The 17,944-nt window shown below is 40.5% G+C and overlaps 2 protein-coding genes across 2 annotated transcripts; both read right to left on the bottom strand.

Annotated features, from left to right (window-relative positions):
* Window positions 1–1,047: 1,047 nt before the first annotated feature.
* ugt5g1 (UDP glucuronosyltransferase 5 family, polypeptide G1) lies at window positions 1,048–15,000 on the bottom strand. Its single transcript, XM_034164432.1, has 2 exons — window positions 14,896–15,000; window positions 1,048–3,411 (listed from the first exon to the last, which is right to left on the bottom strand). Exon 2 carries the CDS (start codon window positions 3,409–3,411, stop codon window positions 1,822–1,824), a length of 1,590 nt encoding a protein of 529 aa, XP_034020323.1. The 5' UTR covers window positions 14,896–15,000; the 3' UTR covers window positions 1,048–1,821.
* Window positions 6,687–13,618, bottom strand: LOC117505410 (cornifelin homolog B-like). The gene is made up of 3 exons (XM_034165055.1): window positions 13,485–13,618; window positions 13,204–13,394; window positions 6,687–10,064 (listed from the first exon to the last, which is right to left on the bottom strand). Exons 1-3 carry the CDS (start codon window positions 13,609–13,611, stop codon window positions 9,909–9,911), a joined length of 474 nt encoding a protein of 157 aa, XP_034020946.1. The 5' UTR covers window positions 13,612–13,618; the 3' UTR covers window positions 6,687–9,908.
* Window positions 15,001–17,944: the final 2,944 nt, after the last annotated feature.

Below are 17,944 nucleotides of genomic sequence, written 5' to 3'. Positions count from 1 at the left end.
TTCCAGATTACTCTGGGTCTAGCTCCACTCCCTTAGTCTCTATTTGGGGTGTGTCCAAAAACACCTCCAAAAAGCTATCCAGGAACTCCAATTAAATGCCCAAACCACCTAATTCGTATCTTTTGATCACAACCCAGATTTCACAGCCTAAGTTGTGTTGAAATGCCAGTGTTTGGCCTTCCAACTCTGTTCCTTCTTCACGTCGAAGTGACCTTTACTCAGGCACCATGTGAGAAGAAAGTCACACAATAGAAATTCTTTGGTGAAAGAATGGAGACATTGAGACAATGGAGGCAGTTTAAAAAAAAATGTCTAATCAGTTGTTTTACTTTAAAAAGTCAACAAGATCACATTTTTAAAATATAACGCAATGCTAAAATACCCTCAGCCTCATAAGAATAGGAAACAGGATGTGGCCTTCTGACCTCTTAAAATAGGTCAAGGTTAGCCATCTTTGAAACTGTCCAAGATCGGTGTCCAAACAATGTTCTCTGTGAATCTGAAGACCCTGGCAGTTGTAAGACTGGAGCATAGACAGATGAACGCAAAGTCTTTGCAATACTCGATGGCCATATTTTGGCCTCGGGTAAAAATCAGTCTTTCAAAGCCACTCTTAAAACATTTTTGCATTATGGTCACAAATCCATGTGGACTACTTTAACCACAATGTGTCAACAGTGAGTGAGCCCCGGAGAGGCGTGTTTGTTGCCGTGAAAGGTCACAGCGTTGCACCGTAAACAAAAATATTCTCTCCTGCAGTGCAAAATACAACAGGTCAGTTGGCATCATTCTACACAGTTGATACTATAGTGTGAAGGCACACAGTTCATAGGGTGTACTGACTGACTGCAGGGTTAAACTGTAACATAAGTGTGAAATAACAGATGCATAGAAGAAAAATGTAGAAACAAAGCATTTTTAACGAGGAAGTACTATTTTTTGTGCTTTCTGCCAATATTACCAAATACTGCAAAATCATGGTTGTAAGTCGTGGTTAGTTTTGATTCCCCTCAGCCCCCAAAATTTAAAAAATTTCAGGTATTACACAGTAGGGAAACTAGGATCACCCCCCTGTGACCCCCCCCCCCCCCCCCACCCTAAACCAAACCAAATTTTAGGCTCCTTTGACAAACTCAAAACACATTCATCAGCATTACCAAAAATAATAAATAGATGCCACCTTCAATGTCTTTTTTATTCATATGCATATAGTTTGGAAAAAGAAATCCATTAAAACAGCATATAAATTACTTTTGGAAAAGATTCTATGAAAAGAAAATTTTACATCACAGTAAATACACGTATATATAAAAAAATTCCCTTCATGACATTTAAATTCAAAATGGCGTCCAAAATGGCCACCGAATGAAAAATTTCCATTAAAATGTTCCTAACATACATCACAGTAACAAGCAATAAAATTCATAATAGTATGTATATATTTTGGCAGCTATTTTTGGACGGCATCTTGAATAAGTCTTGAAGCCAATTTAGCGGTCTTCACTTGTCCACCGATAGTAAAGAATTATAAGTAATGATATGATAATTATATGCATGCTAAGTAAAATGCTGCAATGTTTGTCGTAACTTTAATAAACATGCAAGTAATAAATACATTCAGAGTTTCATGAGATTTTTTTCCTGCTTTTCCCTCCTCAAAAATCCAAGACTATAGTATAGTTTTAAATGTGTTGATGTGTTTCAACATCTTCATCTCAGATCATGAATCTGGATCTCAAAGCCATTAATTCATTAAAACATGAAGCAGCATCTTTCCAGAAACCTCAGAAAACGCTAAGGCAGGAGTTGTGTCCAAATAATTTATTCTGATTTAATTTTTCTATTGTACTTCTGACAGCAGAGACACCAACACATTGAAACTATAATACAAACAGAGGTACCAATAAGGGCCAAGACAAAAACAGCCACATCTAGGCTGTGGTAGGAGTACCAAGGCAGGCTAAAAGCTGCCGAGCACAGATGGGCTGCTCCTTTGTTCTGGATAACATACTCGATCCAAAAGATGGCTGCGTCCATAGGAGATATTGGCTGGTCCCTGTGGAGCTTTGAGAGATGTTGCATGTTGTTGCGGTAGAAAGGTGTCTCCAGGATTTCCTTCATAGCTTCCAGGAATTCTTGCTTGGTGAGTGATTTGGCCTCCACCAAACAGGCTGCACCGCGGACCTTCAGGCGGAGCAGGTTGTCGAACTGGTCAAAAAGGAGTGGCAACCCCAGAACAGGAACACCATGGTAGATGGCCTCATAGACGCTGTTGGTGCCTCCATGTGTTACGAATGCTCGCGTTTTAGGGTGTCCCAAGAGGTCGTTCTGAGGCAACCACTTCACAAGCAGAGTGTTGCTCCCTAAAGTTGGAGGTGGTGGACCCTCAAACCTCCACACCACCTTCTGAGGGAGCATAGCGAAAGCAGCTGCGATGGCGTTCATCACTTCATGTGGCAGGGCGGATACAAGTGTCCCCAGAGACATGATGACCACCCCGTGTTCTCCGGAGCTCTGTACAAAGGCTTCCAGCTCAGTAGAAAGAGGGAGGGCTGGTTTACACTGGAACCCCCCGATGTAGACCACATTGGGCATGGTGGGTCGTGGAAACTCAAAGACGAAATCTGACCTCACTAGCCATATAGCGGCATTACGCTGCAGGGAGAGCAAGTCCGTGCCAGCAGGGAAATGCCGCCTGAGCAGATCTGAATAGGGGGGGTTAATGATAAAATATTGTTCAACAACACTATGAAGATAATGTAAGGAGTTCCTGAGCCTTTCCAGAAAAGTCATCTTATCATGAAGCTCAGTGCCCGACACTGGGACATAGGACAGAGGTGAAGGTGCTATAGTGGAATGGCACTCTCCGGTATTAAGCCATCGCACATTAAAAACCATTGGAAGCTGGAGAAAGGCACCCAGAAGGACTCCTATAGGTATTCCTGGGTCAGTTAACATCACTTCAAACTTGGCATCCTGGAGCCTCTTCATAAAAACTGGGTCATCCATCATTGTGGCCAATGCTCTGGCAATAATGTTGTGGCCCACCGAGAACATGGATGTGATCAAGTGCTGCTGGCAGAAGGAGTGCATAAAACCCGGCAATTTGCGGCATTCCATAACGTTGAGCAGCATTTCATTGTAAAAGTTCTTATCGACCTCATCCTCCAGCATGTGCACATGAACAGATGTGTAAATGGAAGAATTACCTGGGATGTACCAGCTGTTGGCAGAGTGCAGTACTGTGATATTGTGGCCTCTGGAGTGTAGCTCTCGGAGAATCACCTCCATGTTGATCCAGTGGCTGCCGTCAAGGGGTACCACCAGAATCTTGCTGCCATTACAAGCATCCGGCTTGTGCATCATGAAGAAGAGTGTTGTCATGAATACAGGGAAGAGCCGTTGCATCATCTAGGAGAAGGAAAAAAACAACAGATAGCATGTTAAGCCAGAGGTCATCGTGGGTCCAAATTACAGAGTCTACGTTGGTATGTTGTTCCTGAGCTTTGGGAATTTACTAGATATTGAAGCACATGTCATGAGGCGCAGCATGATGAGGTAGGGCAAATCAGATATTGCAGAGCCTTGTAGCCAATCAGACTGGCAATTTTAAATATTTCTCATTAGCATAACACAGACAAATTGGGGTGTTATCTCTGTACCCAAAGCCTGGGTATGGAAATAGCCCTTAAGGTGGTAACTGTCAGGTCTGGGGACATACTGTGCTGGTAGATCACCACGTTCACCACATTACGGAAATGCACTGATTTCTGGATGACATCCACTTGGACAGACAACTAGTCCATCCCCACCTCTTGAAAGTAATCGTGTATTTACTGCAGCCAGGAAAAAGGTGGGCATTCCCTTGGCCTTCTCCAGTTGCTTGGGACCTCAACAATGAGGCGCCTGCATGCTTTATCATGGTCATGACTACTGAGCTCTTTGGAAATTTTCTTGTTCCATCATCTCAAACTAATTGCATCTTAAACTGGTTGCAAGCTATCCCAACGTCTTTAGAATATTTAGTTCTGTACATTTGCATGTTACAATTTAGTGGAGCAGATAACTGTAACAATTGTTCATTTTTGGAAACAAGCACCAAAAACTGGTACACATACTCCTTAGACATTATTGTTTTGTAAAAGCACATTAGCGACCTAATTTTTCAATAGGTGGTCAGGTAGGGGTCAATTGAAGAATTACACAAGGGTCAAAATTTAAAAATGCTCCAGTCATATTGAAAACTATACCACATTATTTGTCTGATCATAAAGATTCCAAAAGGGTATAGTTTGGACTATCTATGACTGAATGTTCTGGAGTTATGGGGTAAAAACCACACGAATGGTGACAAAGGTCAATTTCAGTTTGTACAGGGGTCAAAAGTTAAAGTTTCTCCAATTTTGGTAAAAAAGTGGTGCAAATTATTGGTTGCGTTGATAGGATTAACAAATTGAATAGTTTTGACTGTGTTGAATGCTTGGTCTGTAAGGTAAAGGTCAAACAATGTCGACGTCCATTGGATTCTATGGCATGTGACATATGTTACCCTGTAACATGACAACTAAGCATGACACATGGTGCAAACTATTTCTTTTTAAAACCCTAAGAATTACACAAGGGTCAAAATTTAAAAATGCTCTAGTCATATTGAAAACTATACCGCATTATTTGACTGATCGCAAAGATTCCAAAAAGGTATAGTTTGGACTATCTGTGACTGAATGTTATGGGGTTATGGGGTTAAAAAAGCAAGAATGGTGACAAAGGTCAATTTCAGTTTGTACAGGGGTCAAAAGTTAAAGTTGCTCCAATTTTGGTAAAAAGTGATGCAAATTATTGGTTGAGTTAATCGGGTTTTAAAATGGAATACTTTGCATCATGTGTCACGCTTAGTTATCATGTTATGGGTTAAGATATGTCACATGTCAGAATCCATTGGACATTGATCTTGTTTGACCTTTACTTTGGAGACCAAACATTCATCACAGTCAAAACTATTCCATTTATTAATCCTATTAGCACAACCAATAATTTGCTCCACCTTTATCTTTTGACCTCTGTACAAACTGAAACTGATGTTTGTTACCATTCTTGCTGTTTTACCCCATAACTCCATAATATTCAATTACAGATAGTCCAAACTATACTTTTTTGGAATCTTTGTGATCAGACAAATAATTATGGTATAGTTTTCAATATGATTGGAGCATTTTTAAATTTTGAAACCTGTGTAATTCTTCAATTGAACCCTACCTGGCTGCCTATGGAATATTTAGGTGGCTAACGTGCTTTTACAAAACAGTAATGTCGAAGGAGTATTTTGGCCAAATTTGGTGTTTGTTTCACCATTTGAAAGATTCCTCTGTAAATATTCTATTTTCTGCTTCACTAATTTTACATACATTCTTAGCTATAGCCAATATGTTAAATGCAGACATAATCACCCCGTTGGGGTAATCAAGTTTGGCAACACACCTGTGCATTTATGGGATAATGGTGTAATCTTGTAATGTTAAAGATCAACAAAAATCGACAAGTCCATAAAGTAGTTTTTGCATGATATGATCACATATTGAATGGCTTTTAACAGTATCAGTTATTCATTATTATTACTCTGCAGAATCTTAATTTATGGTGATTACCTGAATAATTATTTAGTCCATAGAAATGTTCGAAAATTGGAAGAGAGTCTATTACCATTTCCTAAAACCCAACCTAACCTTAAAAATTTTGAATATACAGCAATCAGTAACATTTTGGCATTTTTTTTATTGCATGTTTATTTTTGTTTCTGCAAATAGTCCATTGGGAGGTGGACTAGTTGTTTAGTTTAATCCAGTTTAAATGCATTAAATGGCCTACCGGGTTCTCCTTTGGTCAAAACTCAGATGTGCAGCTGGAGCTCACAGGTCCTGTGTGCCACGAACAAAGTCGATGACAGTGTTTCTGCACAGCTTACAGATAAAGGCCCCATGCTGCCCAGCCAAAGTCCAGTTGAAATTAATGTTTATAGTTGAAAGCATGTTAGAATACAGCAAAATGGTTTTATCATTTACCTTACAATGTGCGCACAGATCTTAAATAGTACTGACACTGCCTAAAACAGCAACATTTTCATGTTATCTCAGAAAAAGACCCATTTCTGTGCCTGTCACATTAATGCAAGAGATCTGATGCTTGCAATGTCCCCTCTATGACGTGAGGGGGCACCAAAGAGTATTGACTAAAGCTGTCTGGTTATTTTCAATCAGATTATGTAGGTAGGACTTGTTACTCAAAAATTAATCAATTTTAACAGAACTTGGTCAGAAAGATCTTTATGGTGAGAGGCAAAAAACACGATTAGAAATGTATCTCATTAAGAAAAGTTTTAAAAATAACACCAATGATGTTTGTATGTCCATTTGTGCTTTCATGATTTTGGTCAGCATGTTTTTAAGGGGTTGATAAATGTCAAATCTATCCTACCAAGTTTATTTGTTTCTCTTTTATATCAATGCACTTGTGGATGCATCTTGTTAGAAAACTACACTTTATTTATATCTGAATTAATCCACGCTATTTTATATGGAATTTGTTCTTAAAAGTCAGACAAGGGTCAGTCAAGGACAAAGTGATTTAATTTTGAGAAAACTTGGTTAAAAGTCAAGGTCACAGACTAAGGTCAAAATATGGGACCAGTGTTTGGGGACAGAATTGCTGTTTCTATGAAACACTAATCACCTGACAAACGAGAAATGCAGTATTAGATTTTTATTTTTTAAACACAAGAGAGAGAATTAGGAAAATTCCAAGCTGGACCATGTTCAAAGTGCATGAGACGGGAGTGGTGGGGAAAGACGGAAGGAGGAAGTAGCAAGGTCACAGCAAAAAAAATAAAAATAAAAAAAATAAAATAAAGGGACCCTTTGTGATTAGAATAACAGGAGGAGTCGCTGTTCAGCAGTCATATCAGCGAGCAGCAGCCTTTCCCTCCTCTCCTCTGCCTCTGTGGACTTATTCTGCGCAAACCTGAGCGAACACTCGTGCCAAATCGATTCTCATGTGTTTGCAACAACGGTCAACAAACGGCAACAAAAATTCATCAAGAATGTCACAGACCCTCCTGCAGGAACTGTGGGAACACTTTGAACTTATGTGCCTCCTAATGTGCCTCATGGAAAAGGTTTAACAAGGCAGCAGGGAATTTAACATCAGAAAGTAGTACGTTGTAGTTTTAGGGCACAGAAAGTCAGTTTGTGGACAGTAGACGGGATGAGTAATGAAAACTCCTGCAGATCTACAGACAGTGAACCTCTCTTAACTTTTAAATCATCTCCAGCCACAGATGCTGTTGTGTTTTGAACCAACAGCCATCAGAAGCAGTTGACAGATACATGTGTTGCTAAGTCGATCCCTCAAATAAGAACTGACTGAAAATTAAATTCCTTATTACTTTTTTCCCCTCAAGGGAATCATTCTCAAGTTATTGTATCAGTACAACGTTGAATACAAAAGTCCCAAACAGCCGCTTGTTCTTTCCTTCCTCCAATTGTTTGACTCCTAATAACTGATGCCGTGATAGTGTACGTGCCATGAAAGCTGTCACTTAGTGACAGCTGTTTACACTCGCTCAAAACACATCCTCCAAAAAATTTCACACAAACCAGGTTCAACTATTGAGTTTCCTTGTATGCATGTCCGGAAAACATCGGGGCCTGTTCAGTGTCAGTGCTACAGCAAGGAGGCTTTCATTTCTAAAATTTTGTGTGTGTATCGGTTGGACCCTCAAATTTTTGGATCCGTGAATTTTTTTAAGCCCCTGTTCCTGCTTCCTTTGATCTTACTACAAGATCAAGGCATACAGCAATTAGAATGAAAGAATGGGTTGATCCTAATCTTAATGTGTGATAAGGATTAAAGGTCAGTGATCAGGATCACAGTTCTGGATCAAAGATCTAGCATCGAGGTCTTTGGTCCACATTCGTTTGATCTTACATTGTAGTTTTTTGATCTGGTTTCTCTGATTTTCTTATTTGATCCTAGTTCCTCTGATTTTGATTACAAGATCAAACCACTCAGCAATCAGGTTCTTAGTTCAGAAATCAGAATCAAATATTAAGATCAAAGTTGAGGGATCGGGGTGAAAGGTCAGTAATCAGATCACAGTTCCAATCAAAGATCAGGATGTAAGTGCAGTCATCAGGATCACAGTTCGAGCTCAAAAAGTAGTGATCAGGATCAAAGGTTTGCAATAAGGATCACAGTTTGAGACCAGAGATCCAGCCGTTGATTGCAAGTTTTGGATCCAGGCACTCAGCAATCAGGAGCTTACTTAAGGAATCAGAATCAAATGTTAAAATCAAAGATGAGTGATCCGGATCAAAGATCAGGATGTAACTTCAGCTATTAGGAGAGTGTTGACATTTTGAAGACTGAAGTCAAGACCTACCTTTTTAAGCAAACTTTTAAGTGGGTGTGTTTTCAGGTGTGTGTGTGTGTGTGTGTGTGTGTGTGTTTGTGTGAATGTGTAGGGGTGTCTCTATATGAGTTTGATTAATGATGTAAAGCACTTTGTGCTCTGTAAATAAAGTTTGATTGATTGATTGATTGGATTGACAGGCCAGGCTCTAAGATAAGTGATGTGGATCAGTGATCAGGATAAATCAGAGTTACCTATAACAAAGATCAGGATCACAGGTCAGCAATCACAATGAAAGTTCAGGATTGAGGTTACAGTCAGGATCAAAGGTGAGTGTTCAGGATTTCCTTGATTGCTGATCTGTGGGTGTGCTTTGGTCTAGATCCAGATAATGATGCAGAGGTCTTAGAGGAAAAATAAATTTTAACAGCATGTATGGCAACACTGGTCTAGTAGAGTAACTAAAGAGTCCTCTTCCAGTTCCAAATACAAGACAAGGTTTCATTTGATTATTTTGTGAGCTTGATCACAGATCTCTAGCTGTAATTGCTATGAAATGTATTTGAAATGTTCTCCACTGACCTGCTGCACCAAACCTAACTTACTGGTTAGTTATTGATTCCAAATATTTTGTATGAGCTCTGGGCATTATGATCCCAGTATTGGGTCTGATTTTTGGGTTGAATTTTGCGTTGCAGTTACCCACATTAGTTTTAGGTCCTAGTTAGGTGGCTCCCCTCATTATAGTCCCAGTGAGCTGGCAAACCCAGAAGATGCTCAACAGTTTTGTATTCTAAACAAAGTTCCGTCTTGTGGCATGACACGCATTTTAAACAGGAATAAACAAGAGACTTTTTTTTTCCCTGACTACTTCAGGAGTGCCAACAGAGCCGTGCTGGAAAAAGCTGGAATGGTCCAAAGGGCCATGATGCCACCTACGGTGTTATGTGGAGAAGGTGTGGAGGGGGGCTGCCTAATTTTATAAAACAGGACATTCTAGGAGCAAATCTGGGCATATCTGAGGCCAAATTCCAGAGTAAGAATTATATTTTTAGGACTCTTTTTTGTGATTTCCAATGTGTGCCAAGTTTGATCCAAAGACTGATGTTTGGTGAATTCGATGTTGGCTATTACAGAACCCTCTGACAAAATCATGCCAAATTTAGAGTGAACAATCATGATTTTGAGCTTTGACCCCAATGACCTTCACCTTTGCCAAAATAATCCCCTTAAGGACAATTCCGAGATCGATCTACATACATACAGCAAATCTGGTGGACGTTTTCCCACAAACACACAAAGGTTGTCGAATTCTAGTACGGTGATTTCATCAGTACTCCCATCAGTTTGTCACATTTTTGGATTATTTTCATTTATTTATTCAGAAATGATGATCTGGAAATGATGTGGTGTGAAAGATATCAGTAGCTTATAACTATATATAACATATAACTACAGAAGTCAAGTTAAAAACAGCATAAAAGAAACAAAAGATGGTTAATGTTTAAACCAAGTGCGCCCCCTGCAGGGAGGTGAGAGCAGTGTATGTGACTGCGGAGGAGGCGTGGGCTGCAGCTCTTCTCTTCAGCTCTCTGGAGATCTGGAGCCAAGATAGAGGATAGCAGCAGCATCCATACAGGCAGTCGCTCCACACGCTGCCCTGGAAGAGGCCAAACATAGGTGGGAGGCTTGAACAAAAGGTCAGCATTTGCATTCAGGTGCAAAAACAAAGAGACATTTTTTGATGATATGTAATGTTGCAGCTCATTCCCTGGATTGCCAATGACATGAGTTTACTTGGAAATAGCCCAGCAGCAAAAGGTTGCCTTTAAAGTTATTTTGAATATTTTTTTTTTTTTACCATCCGCCCCTCCTGCAAGGCCAAGGGGGGATGCAGAAATGCTTTCAGTCAGTGTGTGTGCGTGTGTGTGTGTGTGTCTGTCAGTAACACTTTCTTGAACAAAGTGTGTCAGATTTTCACCAAAATTGAGAGCATCTCAGATGGGATCGAATTTGGTAATGATCAGGTTCCACCAAAACCCTTAAAGGACCGCCCACTTTACGAAACATCGTATTGGCTATCATGCCCGTCATAACTTGAACGAATGTCTGATTTTCACAAAGTTTGATCTAGATATTCTTCATGATTCTATCTCAGATGACGTCGAATTGGAGGATGCTCGAATGTTACCATGACCCTTTAATGACCGCCCACTTTAATGAAAAGAATATTGATTCTTGCACCTGTGATAACTTGAATAAGATACATGACATTACCACCAAATTTTAACTGGACATTCCAGATGAATGCATCTCAGATGAGGTCAGATTTGAGCATGATTCTACTGAGACCCTCTAATCACCATCCAATTTGCTGAGCATAATGTTGATACTTTTGTCCGCGATAACTTGAACAAACTTGATCTGATTTACAGCAAATTTGAACTCGATACCCCAAATGAGTGCATCTGGGATGAGTTTGAATTTGAAAGTAATCAGCTCTCACCAAGACCTGCTAAGGACCGCCTACTCTACTGAACACAGTATTGATGGTTGTGGCCATGATAACTTGAACAAATTTGATCAGATTTTAATCCATTTTTCACCAGATATTCTAAACCAGTGAATCTCAGAGGAGTTTGAATTGAGGCCAGCTTCTAAATTCATTATCTTTTTTTTCTTCTTTTTTCCAGTATCACCTGGTTCTTTTTCATAATCAGTTAACTACAAAGGAAAAAACAAACAAACAAAACAATAAACTTCCAACTTGAAATTTGCATATAAAATAAGTGTATGTGCTTGAGTAATAATTATTTTTTTAATATAAAGATAAATCAATGATCTGTGACTTGCTTTGCTCTCGTCTGTGTTCGTCAACACACTCGGCTCTGGAAGCAGCTCACACTCTCCTGTGTTGCCTCCCGTGTGAGTTCAATGTGGGAGGGTGACAACTAATATTATCACTTCACCCCCAAACATCATTACAGTCCGTCAGATTGGAATTCAACTTTCTCAATTTTTCTGTTGTTCCAACCACATAAATTGATACAAATGTATATGTATGTACAATATAATACAATGGATTTAACACAAAAATATTTGCATTAATATAAAAGATGCATAATGTAATTTCAAATCTGATTTTGTTGGCCATGCTGTTTTTAAATATTATTTTGTTTTGTTTTTTAAATGCCAGTCTCCAAGCTTTATGGGAAACAGTTACCTTACGTTACCACCATCCTACATGCTGGGGCCTGTTTTTCATAAGAGCTTCTGGCACCTTTGCAGCTCGTGCTGGGCAGTATTGACAGCGATCCACAGCCCACTCCACCTCCAGAGAATTAACATACCAACCACCTCCTTCTCTGATGGCAGCGCTCCAGCTCCTGGCTGCCTGGCCTCCAACCACTCCTACCAACGGCCTTATCTCGGCTTTTCTTTGCAGGTGCAAAAAACGACCGCCCGAATTTATTCCCAGAACAAAACTCCAAACACGGGCCTTGCATGCACGCACTGTTTTCTTTGTGTTCGCTAAACGCGCTGATCAGTGACTGAGTCCTGATGTCTGTCCTGATAATCTGGGGTCATGCAGGCAGTGGTGGTGCAGCGGGTGGGTGGCAGGGTGTACCTCAAAGGCACTAAAGTTGTCTTGTTTATCTGCAAACGTATTGGTAGACTCAGTGAATTATTTACTACTTTGACCAATCTGATTTGGTATTCTTAAAATATAAACAAAGTACCTCGGGGTCATAACACTTTCTTATTTTAACCGTCTCGCAAGGCATCTCTAGACTGAAAATCAAACCCATCAGACACGTCACTCCACATCGTAACAACTGCTCAGAACAAAAAGTCTCACATTTTTCAATAATTAAATGACCCTGATTATAAGACAACCCTCCTTTCGGGAAAAGAATGTATAAAGACCAAATCTTCTTCCTTCTTTTAATAAAGAAAGTGATTTTATTTGAAAATAATACTAATAAATGCACACTTTATGGCCAGCTCTTCACTTATTTTTTTCAATGGCTGCCACTTTTGCGACTATGGTAAGCTTTTCTGACAGTTAACATTTTTAAGATGGTATTTTTAGGCAGAGATGGCTTCATTTTAAATAAAGGAACAAATTAACAGTTCCCTTCTTAAACTAGTGTTTTGATATGTATTAGTATCCAATGGTGGGCGTAGCTAATCTAAAAGCTAGCCTTGATAACGGCTCATCCACCAACTGTAAATAATAATGTTAATAATTAGTATATAGGCTTCAAAAGGCCCAAATGTAAATGGTAAATGGACTGCATTTATATAGAGCTTTTCCATCTGAATCAGACGCTCAAAGTGCTTTACAATTATGCCTCACATTCATTCCGATGTCAGGGTGATGCCATACAAGGCGCTCACTACACACCGGGAGCAATAGGGGATTAAAGGCCTTGCCCAAGGGCCCTTAGTGATTTTCCAGTCAGGTGGGGATTTGAACCCATGATCTTCTGGACTCAAGCCCAACACCTTAGCCACTAGACCATCACCTCCCCAAATCACATGTAAGATTTACAAATGTTTTTGAGCGTTAAACTTTATTTAAAAACATAAAAAGTGAGCTGACTTAAAGGTAGTAGAACAAATTTAGTAGACGTTAATTGGTTCGCTAGTGGTTTTCAAAATTAGCTTAAGAACGAATCCGCTAACAGAAACGTGAGCTTGGCTAATTAGCTGTTAGCTAATTGCTGAACTGTGTCCGACACTGCAAGTATCATATCAGCTGGTATTGTTATAATCTGAACAATACCCATCCATACTGAATGCAAAATGTACTGCGACGGAAAATCTCTTAGCTGTATACCGTATCGCTCCCTGACGGAAGCCCTCATGGCGAGAGATGCTGGGGGGACACAGCCAATACAGTCCAGCAGAGGCAGGCAGGGACACGCGCCAACTGCATTGGTCACCTTACAGGTGAACACCGGGAGGCAGCACAGAGCAAAACAACCTGCACACACAAAAACGCAGCTAACCGTTAGCTAGCTAATGCTATTATTATCTGTTGTATTCTTATTTTTGTTTCTCTTTGGACACTTACAGTCACCCATGTCTTTCCAACACTCACACAGGCCTGTGCTCCATTGCCCTACCTCCTGAACCCTGCTCTCCGGCTGGACCTGGACCACCTGGATCTGTCTGAACATGCCTGAGCCATCATCCATCATAGTGTGATGGTGCGTCAAAGGAAAAAGAAAAATGCTGTAATAATGAGATATTGCGGCAGAACCATATTTTTGCTTTTCACAATTTGTCTATTTTCTGAACCTCACTTGCAAATATGTGACATTATTATGTCTTTTTGTTGTTTGTTTGTTTTGTCCTGTTTTCATCAAACAGACAGCAAAAGGTCAAATTAGAAATAGTCAAACATTCCAATAATAAAAAGAAGGGTATCTGTCCAAAAATATAATTTGCCCGCAGATTTATATCATTATATTTATCCTGACCACTTACCTTTAATCCTGATCACGACCTTCATCGTGATAGCTTACGTTGGACTGCGATTACTGACTTTTGTTTGTGATTACTTGTCTTTGATCCTGAACTTTAACCCTAATCACACATCTTTCACCAAGGTCCTGAGCTATGATCCTGATCCCTGAGCATAGTTCCTGACTGGTGAAGTTTGATCCTGAAGATTGTTGTATCTGAGTCCTTCTCACTGACACTGAGTTTCATTTCCTTGTTGTGTCACCTGTGTGTGTCCTTGGACAAGCCAAAAAAATCTATGTTGTCCCATCCAAGGGCAGTGGTAGACTCTCATCTGCTTCATGATACAGAGTCCGATGATAAGCACTGGGACCAACAGGCCTCAGGGCCTATGTAGGGCTTCTGTTTACTTACCAACGATCCTGGTTGCTGAACTTTGAACCTTATCTCTTATCTTTGATCCTCGTCACTGACCTTAGATCCTCATTGCTGAACTTTTATCCTGATCATACATCTTTGACCATGGTCTTGGTCTTTGATATTGATCAATGAACCTTGATGCTTTTTGCTGACCTCAGAATATTATTGCAGTCTTTTGATGTAAACGCAGACAAACCCAATCGCTAGGCCTTCAGATACAGTTCCCCAGCTTGCTTCCATAGGATTGGTCTCTTACATATGGCCACAAGTGACCATCAAGAATATTTATTTTTAACATAGTAAAAGATGCGTTCCTCAACAAGACATCATTGAAAACACATTTGCCACAAAGCCTGCAGCCTGACGTTCCGAGTGCAGCCTCCAGTACAATCCGCAGCTTTACACAGTTGCACCAACTGGAAAGAGCTTATTGTCTGTCGCACCAAACGACCTATGATCCAGAACTAAACTCTAACACTAACAACCACAGGAAAAGAATAGCTCACTCAAAAGATGCCAAGATCCCTAAAACCATTTGTACCATGGATCAGAATCTTCTCTCACCTACCAGCTCTTTCCAGTTGTGACCGAAAACTCACCCGTCAACGTTTTTGTTGATTCGCCAGTAGCCTTGCTAAGAATTTCCGTGAATTTAGCTCAGTTTTGCTGAGTTTGACTGCGCCTGTCTTCTCGTTTTGACTTTCACGTTAGTCTGTGTTTGTTGCTTGGCTGGAGTGTTTTGGTGTAAATACAAAACTGCCAGTCAGGATTGTTCCCATGACACCTTGCTGTCACTGGCTTTCAGTAAACTATTAGTTTAAACTACACTCGCTGAGAGAGGATTGTTAAAAAATACTTTCCTGAGTGACTGAGTAAGAAAGAGACAAGTGAGGGAAGCCATCAAAATATCGAGAGGCTTCTGGGAGAAACTGTGCATACTCTTTGAAGAAAATTATTTTCAGGAATTTTATTTATTTCATAATAACCATGTAGATCATTCTTACAAAATGGCATAAAACATGAAAAATATGCAATCAGTCCAACCCTCATCAAACGCAACTGCTTTCTCTCTCATAGGGGCTGCTGCTGGCACGGACTCAAACAGGTGGCATTCATGGTGGGTGGAAATTTTCACATGCACCAAAAATATACAACACGACTGCACACAGGGAAACATGCCTTTATTGGTTTCTACAGAGCCAACAGAAACAGGAGGAATCAGAGATTACAAACCATTGCACCTGCTTATCTTTTTTTCGCTTTGGAACATCGCAATAGCTTAGTTAGCATGACATCCACGACAACGTATTCATGTCAATGCTTCTGTTTTTTTTTTTTTTTTAAAGCACCTGCAGGCATATTGTTTTTGGTATTGTGTGGTCATGAGTGTGTTTGTGAACAAAATACATCAGAGTTATGATCTGATTTGGACTAAAATTGGTGGAACGGCCGAGGGTCAAACTCAACGTTTAACTCGGACAGCGGCGGTTTTTGACAAAACTGTTCAAACGTCGAGGCCACACAGAACCAAAGAATTACTTTGCTTGAGTTGAATCCATTTAAAGTGTACGCAAATATATACAAAAGAAATATGTTTGGATTACTTGTGAAAGTTTACAGTATTATAACGCATAAATGGATCTCAGTTAATATGAAAAAGCAGTATATGATGTGACGTGGCGCGACGATGGACGTTGTATACAAGATCATTCACCCTTCACCTTCTTGCATCATTCAGATCAGACTGATGGGGAAACTGTGATGCCACGACTTACAGGCCTCTTGCAGCTTCGGCACCTCTGAAAATTCAAGAAAAAGATGAAAATTCATAAACCTCTTCAGTTATTAATGCTTCTTGTTGAAGAAGAGTTTTGGTTCACTTACTCAGACTGCAGAGGCATTTGATCAAACGGTGTCGCTCCACCGGGTTACTGGGAAGGAGCGGCCGACGACACCGTTGTTTTCCCCCAGGAGAAACTGCAACAAAAGGGAGGGTGGTCACAGCGTAGGCGGCTCTCGAAAAAAATGCACATTTCTCACCGCTATTAGCTGGTTGGGCGAAGAGTGGTGCGCCTGCTCAGGAGGACTTAGTAACGAATGCTTGCAAGCAAGATCTCCTTGTGAGAAATCAATCCAGGTGTGCCAGGTTGGCACAAAATGTGGCACTTGCGGAATGCGCAGTCTAAAGTGCATTGCACAAGTCCCCGCGTTCATGTGCGTACAAACAGAATGCTGTCTGCACATTGCGCTGTGTAAATACCAGAAAAACACCACACTCAAATTTAGGCCAGATTTTTGCTGGGCTGTGGCACAATTGCTTTCTTCTGCCTCATGATGGCGCTGCACCAGCTCTCCACTCAACTGCACCTCATTTTAAAATTAGATTAGGTAGAACTGTATTAATCCCTTAGGAAGACTCCCTCAGGGAAACTGAGGTTCCAGTAGCATTGTATAGCAGCACACAGAGTATCAAAAGTAGAAGTAAAAACAATTTGCAAAGTGTAAATACAAATATAAATAGCAGAAATACTGCTCGCTACTGCCTTAATGGCTGCTACTGTTCCTCTCCTTCCCATCCCCTGTCTTCCTATTACTCCTCCTCCCCCCGAGTGAAGAGCTGTACAGTCTGATGGCCTGAGGGACGATGGAGTTTCTCAGTCTGTTGGTCCTGCACTTGGGACTGAAACACTCCTTTAAGATGAAAAGATGGACCAGGGTAGACTTGCTGTTAATGAAATGTTATTGCTGGGTGTAAAAATGACAGCGCAAGTGCCACTGCTAGTTTTCAAGTGGCATCGCTGTCATTTTCGCGCCTCGCGCAGTATAAGGTACAACTAAGAGTCATTCAGTTGCACAACACCAGCACAATGTGGAATGTGTTGAAGAATGAAAAATTATTTGGGGTTAAGATTCATACACTTAAAAAAAAATGGGGGGAGGGGAGATTGCTACTTGCCCCCCATACAACAGTGGATATGATCCAAAATTCATAACCACCTCTTTCAGCCATGGGGAGACTATAAAGATGATAACGCTTCTTCCTGTATATGTCACTAGATTTCATGAATGATTTGCATGAGTGACATTTGCACCTTTAACCTAGTTAGCGTAACTTTTTAACCTGGAACAAGCCAACACTCACCTTCACATCTGCACTTGCGGAGTTGCACTTTGCTTACGTGCATTGCAGCACAAACACCTGAGCACAGTGGAAAAAACAACAATAATCCGTCACCCATCAAGCCCTCTTTGCATGTTCACATATTGACAAAGGAGAGTCACTAATTTACCCCGACAGTGCAGCAGAGCGCGTTACTTTAAGAGAGCTGCACGGAAAATAGGAACGGCAAAGCTCTGTGCATACTGATAGGATTTTACCTGCGTTGTTGTAGATGTGATGAGTCACAACGATGAACAGGAGAGTCACACCTACGATCCTGATCATAATGGCAGCAGTTACTGATTGCTTGATTCCGGGTGAAATGTTATTGCTCAGGACAACAGAAGCTCTGACAATTATATACCAGCTCAGAACATGTGGGTAGATCTGTCACAGCAAGCCAATAGGGGAAGGGTTATTTTTTTGGATTATCAATCAACTGTGCATGGATTCATCTGTAAAATGTGATGGAAGGAGATAATGCTTCA

This window comes from Thalassophryne amazonica, chromosome 23 (assembly GCF_902500255.1).
Source record: "Thalassophryne amazonica chromosome 23, fThaAma1.1, whole genome shotgun sequence".
In the NCBI taxonomy this organism is placed as follows: domain Eukaryota; kingdom Metazoa; phylum Chordata; class Actinopteri; order Batrachoidiformes; family Batrachoididae; genus Thalassophryne; species Thalassophryne amazonica.
Note: the sequence above shows the minus strand (reverse complement) of the source record. Positions and strands in the feature narration are given on the sequence as shown.

Coding starts and splice junctions, on each gene's coding strand:
- LOC117505410 (XM_034165055.1), bottom strand. CDS start 13,611: ATGATGGATGATGGCTCAGGCATGTTCAGACAGATCCAGGTGGTCCAG. Junction 13,395..13,484: donor TTGGAAAGACATGGGTGACT/GTAAGTGTCCAA, acceptor TTGTGTGTGCAG/GTTGTTTTGCTCTGTGCTGC. Junction 10,065..13,203: donor CGCAGTACATTTTGCATTCA/GTATGGATGGGT, acceptor GGCCTCTTCCAG/GGCAGCGTGTGGAGCGACTG.
- ugt5g1 (XM_034164432.1), bottom strand. CDS start 3,411: ATGATGCAACGGCTCTTCCCTGTATTCATGACAACACTCTTCTTCATG.